Below are 8,506 nucleotides of genomic sequence, written 5' to 3'. Positions count from 1 at the left end.
ATATAGTGATTTTATAAGGTGTGGGTATATTAGAGCCAATAATGAGTTGTTTGAGAGCGATTTGTTGTACAAGTTGTCTTTTGATCAATGGCCATGTTTTTTTCTCCCTCTAATTTTATATTTTTCAGTAATATTCTGTGTTGACTGTGCTCTTCTGTATCTTTTATTTTACTTTTTTTTATGAAGGTTAATTATTCTTAATAGCATCCAAATTGTTGAGTGAAACTCTTTCACCTTTTATACAATTTTACTTAATCATTTTGATGAGTTTGAAAACTCTTGATTAATATTTATGATGACTAAACATTATTAAAAATAATTAACTGCAAAAATTAATAATCTGATTTGATTAAATAATTTTTGTTGCAGGTTTTAATAATTGGGCCGAAAAATGAGTTTCTGGCTTAAACCCAATGATCAGCCTTGCTACATGTTTCTCATACCATGAGGCTGAAATATTAAATGGGCCAAAATAAATATTATTGTTGCAAGCCCAAACAGATGCTTTCTTATGTGCTCTATGCTTGATCCGAAATCAAATTTATCAGGAAAGCAAATGTTAATAATTGGGCCAGCTTTAATTTCAATATTACAAGCCCAAGTCTTGTTAGTGTTGAATGGTTCCAAGCCTGGTCCGAAACTAAGAAAGCAAATAGGCTTCATGCTTTCCAACGGATTCCATTGCTTGCTAAGAATGGATTTCAAAACTTAATAAGCTAGCCTTGGAAACATGAGAGAGAACTTGACTTTGATTTGATAAGGAATCATTATGATTAATGCTATACGCTACTCAAAGCAAGGGAAGTAAAAATAATGTCTCGTGCCAAGTGACGAGACAAAACAAAAAGTCTCGTGGCAAGTGACGAGCAAAAACAAAAAGTCTCGTGTCCAGAGACGAGCTAAAACAGAAAAGCCTCCTCTGAGTTCAGCAAGCGTTAGCAACAAAAAAGGGGGCTAAGATTCAACCCCCCCTTCTCTTAGCCACTGAAACCATCAATTGGTATCAGAGCTTGGTCTCAAAGAGATCAAGCTTTGCAGCTTGGAGTAAAGATCCTCATGGCAGAAAACAGTGGCACAAATGTGGTGTCCTACAATCTAACTGAAGGTCAATCAAGCAACAGACCCCCTCTTTTCAATGGGAAAAATTATACCTATTGGAAGGAGAGGATGAAGATATTTGTACAAGCAGTGGATTACAGACTTTGGAAGATTATTCTCGAAGGGCCTCAATTTCCAACTATCACAAGTGCAGAAGGAGTTGTTTCTCTCAAACCAGAAGCAAGATGGACCGAGGAAGATAGGAAGAAGGTGGAGTTAAATGCCAAGGCAATAAATCTGCTCAATTGTGCTATCAGCTTCGAGGAATACCGACGGGTATCAAGATGCACAACGGCAAAGAAAATCTGGGATAAATTACAAATCACCCATGAAGGAACCACCATTGTCAAGAAGACTCGGACAGATATGCTAAATAGAGAATATGAAATGTTTGCAATGAAGGAAGGAGAGTCCATTGATGAACTGTTCGAACGGTTTAATGCTATCATTGTTGGCTTAGATGCTCTGGGAATTACACATTCTGATTCTGTGCTAGTGAGAAGAGTGTTGAGATGTCTCACAAAAGAGTGGGAAACTAAAGCTTTAATTATTTCTGAGAGCAGTAACTTAGACTCCATGACACTTGATGATTTGAGAGGAAATCTTCTTGCTTTTGAAAATACCTATTTGAAAAAAGATACAAAAAAGAAAGGAATTGTATTTTCTTCTGTGACTAACCCTCTGGATGATGAATCCAGTGATAACTCTTCTGAAAATGAGTTTGTTTTATTTGCAAAAAAATCAGGAAAATGGCTAAGCTCAAAGGCAAAGGCAGCAGCACAAGGAGAGTAAAGAAAGACCTTAGCAAGGTAACTTGCTATAATTGCAAGGAAATGGGGCATTTCAAATCTGATTGTCCCAAGCTGAAGAATGAGGAAAAGCCGAAAAGAGGAAAGAAGAAAGGACTGATGGCCACATGGGAAGACTTGGAGAATGACTCTGATGATGATGATGAAGAAACCGAGACCAAGTCACAAACATGTTTCATGGCAGACCACATAGATCAGGTAGTCTTTCATAACCCTAACACTGAAGATCTTCATCTTATGATAGACCACCTTTCTGAAAAAATAAGATGTTTTCTGTTGGAAAATCAAGAACTTGAACAGAAAATTACCATTCTTAAGGCCGAAAATAGTTTTCTAAAAGAAAAAGTGAGAGAGGCCGAAACTGCTTGTGATCTTGTTGAAGAAAATAAGCAGTTAAGAGCCCAAGTTAGGAGCTGTGAAAGTAACCATTGTGTTCTTGCATATGTAGACTGTTTTAAGCAAAATGAAGAGTTGCTTAAAGAGGTTAAAAGACTTAAGGAAGACTTGGCCAAGTTTACACAAAGTTCTGAAAGTTTAAATCACATCTTGGCTAGTCAAAAGCCTCTTTATGATAAGGCTGGGTTGGGGTTCTATAAATCTGAAAATTCACATTTTGAAAATATTGCTTCATCTTCTAATGACACAAGATTTCAAGATCCCACCTACTTTAACAAAAAGGCAACTCCAAGGTTTTGTAGACTATACAATCGGAATGGACACTTTCCCATTCAATGCTTTTTCGGTGAAAGAATGGTTGGTGACAAGGATTATAAAATTGTTTTTGATTACAATGGATTAGGACATAGAAGATGGTTCAACGTAAAAGGATCCAAAAAGATTTGGATACCTAAGGTTACCTAAGCTTGTTTTGTAGATGTGCCTAGCATCCAAAAGGAAGGAAAATATGTGGTATATGGACAGCGGATGCTCTAGGCATATGACCGGAAAGGCAACCTTCTTCATAAAACTTGATGAATATGATGGAGGGCTTGTCACTTTCGGTGATGATCTATGGGCTGAGGCTGTGAACACAGCATGTTATATTTTGAATAGAACAATCATTAGAAAAGGCTTAAAGAAAACGCCTTATGAGCTATGGAAAGGAACCCCTCCAAATCTTAAGTACTTTCATGTTTTTGGATGCAAATGTTTTGTGCTTAACAATAAGGAAAATCTTGGAAAATTTGATCCAAAATCATATGAAGGAATGTTTGTTGGATATTCCACCACAAACAAGGCCTATAGAGTTTATCTCAAGGAACATAGGACAATAGAGGAATCCATACATGTTACTTTTTGTGATTCTAACTTAATTTCCAGTATTGTGAAGGATATTGATTCAGATTGTGAAGAGGATAGAATAAGCAAAGAAAATCCCAAATCTGTCCAGAATGAAGAATCTGTCAGCCTGGTTCTGTCTCGTCAGATTGGAGGAGACACTTCCATTTTGTCTCCTGAACAGGCACGAGCAACTGAAATAGTGAGACCACCAGAAGTTCATCAAAGTTCTACACCTGTCCGAAAGCCTNAAAAAACAAAGCACATTGAAATTAAATATCATTTCATTAGAGAACATGTGCAAAAGGGAACTATTGATATTCAATTTGTAAAATCTGAAGACCAAATTACTGATATTTTTACAAAACCCCTCTGTGAAGACAGATTCTGTAGCTTGAGAAAGAGTTTGGGAATGTTTGATTTAAATTTTATTGAAAATCTGTGAATTTGTGACTCTGTTCAGTTTTTGCTCGTAGGTTTGGACGAGATAAAAATAATGGCATGATGGAAGAGCTGTGGTCAAGGGAGAGGCAGCGCAGAATTCAAAATTTTATGGGCCCCACCAAAAATTCCTTGACCCCACCTTAACAGTTATGATAGTTATCTTTCTACAAATAAGAATCTTCCTCTTGTATCATCAAATCTCCTTGGAAGTGGTTATTGTCAAATCAAATCCCTATATCCATCTAATCCCTTGATTTAAGGCAACAACTTTTCAGTTTTGGATTTCAAAAGTTAAAAGGGAAATCATTTTTTTGGGTAATAACCACCCATTATGGTCATTAACCGTCCACTAATGGTCATTACTCTCCATATTCTCTTTCCAAACCCCATTAAATGTGTTCACCCACCTTGTCTCTCTCTCCCTCTCAATTCGGTTATCACCCCCCAACCTTTCATATTTCATTCCTCCATTACCATGAAAAAGAAAACCGCGCCAAGAAAGAGTGAAAGAATTCTTCTCTCTCAAAAACCATCAACACCCCAAACTCACACTCACATCCACATACATTCTACTTTCTCATCCTCTCCCTCACCTCCAACCAAACAAACCGAAGCCATGAGAAGAAAGGTAGTAGCCCAAAAGAGTTCCGGAAGAGGACGAAACAGGAAGAACAAGGACCCCCAAGAGGAAGAAGAGCAAGAATCTCATACTTCTCCCCTGCCTTCACCTCCACCCTCATCACCGAAACGGACTACTCCTGGAAAAAGCTCCCAAAAGAATCAGGGGTTTGCACTCAATGACACTACTGAACCTCCAAACTTGGAATCCATGGAATTCAGAGACAAGTATGGCAAGACTCACTCCCACTTTGATCCAAGCAGATTTAACTCGTGCACCTCTTTTGAGTTTCATAAAGAGGTTATGGAGAAGCGTCATTTGTGCACAACCTATCTTGTTAGCCTGGAAAATCTCATCAACAAGGGTATCAATATCTCCTCTCTGTTTGAACTTCTCAACTGGAAGCCTCTGCTTCTCATCCAGAAACCAGTCTACCCTGGTCTTGTTCGAGAATTTTATGCCAATATGCGGCTCATTGACGGCACCCTTCATTCCTATGTCAAAAGGGTTCAAATAGCCCTTGATGCTGAGACAATTGGAGTGGCCCTTGGGTTCAAAGATGAAGGACCGCGAGCGTACATGGTGGAAAAATGGGACACACAAGTTGGCGTTCCATACAAAACTGTTCTCAAGCACATTTGCGAGAACCTTTCTGGATTGCATGGCACCATTCCAACACATAAAGCTCTAGGACCGGTCAATTCCCTGCTTCACCGAATCATCACTCATATTCTGACTCCCCAAAGTGGCTCACACAACCGAGTGCCCCCATGATGACAAAAGGGGGAGGAAATTTATGTGTTTCCAAAATTGAAATTGGAACGAAACAGGGGCTGGAGAAACAGGGGAACAGGGGATGAAATTTTCAAAATTGAAAATTCATGACCACCCTTGTTCAAAGAATGCATGTTGTTATTGCATTCAATATGGTTGTTGCTTGAACTGCATTTGGTTTATAATGATGTTTGATTTATTTTTGATGCCTGGCTATTGATTCATCATTGATAAACTTGTTGTTTGGAAAACTTATTTTTGGCAGTTCCTTTAAATTGTGTAATACATTAAAACTGCCTTGTTTTGATCATGTGTACTTCAAATACTTTCCCATCATGTTGTTTTGCTCTGATATCTTTAACAGGAAAGGATTTGAAAATTTTTTTTAATGAAATGGTTTGAGCAGTAAATCAGTTTATGATATCAAATGAGTTTTGATTATCAATTAAAACTGCTCATAAATCAAGCATTTAGCATCATAAAATATGCTAAATAACATTGTTACTTGAAGCTTGATTTAAATGTTACAGGTTGAGTGCTTCCCTTGGTAAAATAAGCATACATCAAGGGGGAGCATTGTGACATTTTGAAAGGGGGAGAAATTCAAATTCAAAGGAAGTATTCTTTACTCAATCTCTAAATTTTTTCCATTTCAATTTTAATAATGTTTATCATCAAGGGGGAGATTGATGAGTTTGGAAAACTCTTGATTAATAATTATGATGACTAAACATTATTAAAAATAATTAACTACAAAAATTAATAATCTGATTTGATTAAATAATTTTTGTTGCAGGTTTTAATAATTGGGCCGAAAAATGAGTTTCTGGCTTAAGCCCAATGATCAGCCTTGCTACATGTTTCTCATACCATGAGGCTGAAATATTAAATGGGCCAAAATAAATATTATTGTTGTAAGCCCAAACAGATGCTTTCTTATGTGCTCTATGCTTGATCCGAAATCAAATTTATCAGGAAAGCAAATGTTAATAATTGAGCCAGCTTTAATTTCAATACTACAAGCCCAAGTCTTGTTAGTGTTGAATGGTTCCAAGCCTGGTCCGAAACTAAGAAAGCAAATAGGCTTCATGCTTTCCAACGGATTCCATTGCTTGCTAAGAATGGATTTCAAAACTTAATAAGCTAGCCTTGGAAACATGAGAGAGAACTTGACTTTGATTTGATAAGGAATCATTATGATTAATGCTATACGCGTTCATCTATGTTGTGTTTCATGATTCTGTGGGAATCCCCTTGTAAGTTGGGTTAGCACTTTACAAGTTGTAATCAGATTGATTATAGTGAAATTCCATCATGTTTGTGATGGAGACTGGATGTAGGCTGCACTGCACTTAGCAGCTGAACTAGGATATATCTGGGTGTAATCTTTCTTCTCTCCAACTCCATTTCTGTTTTCTACTGCACAGGAGCAAAAACTAAAATGTCTCGTGCCAAGTGACGAGACAAAACAAAAAGTCTCGTGGCAAGTGACGAGCAAAAACAAAAAGTCTCGTGTCCAGAGACGAGCTAAAACAGAAAAGTCTCCTCTGAGTTCAGCAAGCGTTAGCAACAAAAAAAGGGGGCTAAGATTCAACCCCCCTTCTCTTAGCCACTGAAACCATCATATTTATTTGTATTTTGTCATTAGTTAGGATAGATAATTGATATATAATTCGTTATTTTCTTTGTTAATTCTCATAAGGAAATAATTTTTTCTCAAACATATATGTTTGGATTGGCTCAAACAATTAAAATAGTTGACCAAATGTATATTAGTTGACCAAATTTTTGATTTCATGTTGTTCAAGAAAGTCATTGGTTAACTAACATAACTCTAAAAGTAATGTCATGCTTAATCTAAGTTACATTGTAATGAAGTTTTCGGCAAACATAATGAAAGAAGTATATGAAAAATGATATTATTTTGTTAAAGTGGAAAAAATGAATCGACAAACTTGATAAAAAGAAGAATAAGTAAATTAAATAAGAATAGAATGATAAAATGCATAACTGAAAGGAGAAACTGTAAATTGAAGAAATAGAAAGTGCAAGGAATTAAAATGAAAGAACTAAACACAAGTTCCAAAATTCTCACATGTATTTGACTATTTATTTGTACCTCTTTTTCTTGATTTTGTTAGTATGATTGAAAATTTTCAGAGTTAACATATGTAAATCAATGAAAGTCTCCTAGTTTATTAAAACTAGTTCTATCTGTAAATTAAAGAAAAATTTGTAAGCTATTTGGTATAATCTTAGATATCATATAAATTTGGATCTCAAACAGTCATGGATCGTATAAATTTTCAGGTTTTATACAATCTTTATTCTCTCCAAAGGTCACTGAAAATATATCATCTAACATCAAAATTGTCCTTTCTTCACATCAAGAGAATGAGATATTATATTGCATAGTATATAATTATATATTCTCCTATACTTTTCCTATAAAATCAACACCTAGATAAACAAATTATTCTATTCCTAACGTGAGATTTCGCTATACATCTCCATCTCCATCTCATGCAAATATAAACTATGTATCGAGTAACAATATCATCATATATGTATATATAATGGACTAATGGAGTGTAAGTATTGGCAAATAAAACTTAGGTAAAGTAATTAAGGTGCTTACAGTCTTTGAATCTGCGTCAGATTCCCAAGCTCAAGGGGAAGATCTCCATACATTTGATTGGACTCCACAACACTATATATCCAGTGCAAATTAATTAATTAAGCTATGTTCCATTGAGTACATGAATAATATCAAATATGCTAAATGAAATAAGCTTTTACTTTGGTAGCTATAAGGTGGATAAAAAGAAACTCACAGATTTTGGAGAGTGGATATGTTGGCTATCTCTTTTGGTATTGGGCCAGTTAACCGATTTCCTCCAAGAGAGCTGTTATATACCACTAGTATTAGTATTTGTTAGAGATATAATAATTTATGTATCATCTTTTATTAATTTTATTGTATTGTTAATAATAGAACTGTAAAAGAGCTAGGCGATACATGTTGAGAAGATTCATGGAGCCCCATTCCGTAGGAATTGTGCCATTCAGGTAGTTAAAAGTAAGATCACTGCACAAAGATAAAAGGCGCAAGTAGTCATAAATAATAAATAATAATATTATAATTAATATATGTCGTTGAACAAATTAATGAAACAATGAATTGATGAAAAATGAGGTTAATTAATAATGGGGAAGTTGTAGAATTACATACATTTCTTGAAGGTAAGGCAACCTCACTAGTTCTGGCGGAAGTGTACCCGCGAGATTTTGTCGTTTCATACATCTGTTTATCATTCATTTAACCCATCAATGAAGAAATGTTTTAAGAATAATAATGAAAATTTAAAAGGAAAAATAAAACTACTATTTTAAATTCTAAAACTCATTGTTAGCGGACGAGTGAGTTGACCACTCGATCAACTCAAGTTGGTCATATTATTTGAAACTGTTTTATAGTGTCTAT

The 8,506-nt window shown here is 35.4% G+C and overlaps 1 protein-coding gene across 4 annotated transcripts in view; it reads right to left on the bottom strand.

Annotated features, from left to right (window-relative positions):
- Nucleotides 1–8,506, bottom strand: part of LOC107613407 (probable leucine-rich repeat receptor-like serine/threonine-protein kinase At3g14840) — a 19,659-nt gene that overhangs the window by 8,630 nt on the left and 2,523 nt on the right. For all 4 annotated transcript variants that reach the window (XR_002352294.1, XM_016315379.2, XM_021109249.1 and 1 more), the window contains exons 3-6: nucleotides 8,255–8,326; nucleotides 8,042–8,110; nucleotides 7,857–7,928; nucleotides 7,661–7,732 (exon numbers count right to left, since the gene is read on the bottom strand). Coding sequence is in view for 3 of the 4 variants with exons in the window: in XM_016315379.2 (XP_016170865.1) it covers nucleotides 7,661–7,732; nucleotides 7,857–7,928; nucleotides 8,042–8,110; nucleotides 8,255–8,326 (285 nt within the window). In the remaining variant the exon portion in view is untranslated. The remainder of the gene's footprint in view (nucleotides 1–7,660; nucleotides 7,733–7,856; nucleotides 7,929–8,041; nucleotides 8,111–8,254; nucleotides 8,327–8,506) is intronic.

The sequence above is a fragment of the Arachis ipaensis genome, chromosome B08 (assembly GCF_000816755.2).
Source record: "Arachis ipaensis cultivar K30076 chromosome B08, Araip1.1, whole genome shotgun sequence".
NCBI lineage: Eukaryota > Viridiplantae > Streptophyta > Magnoliopsida > Fabales > Fabaceae > Arachis > Arachis ipaensis.
Note: the sequence above shows the minus strand (reverse complement) of the source record. Positions and strands in the feature narration are given on the sequence as shown.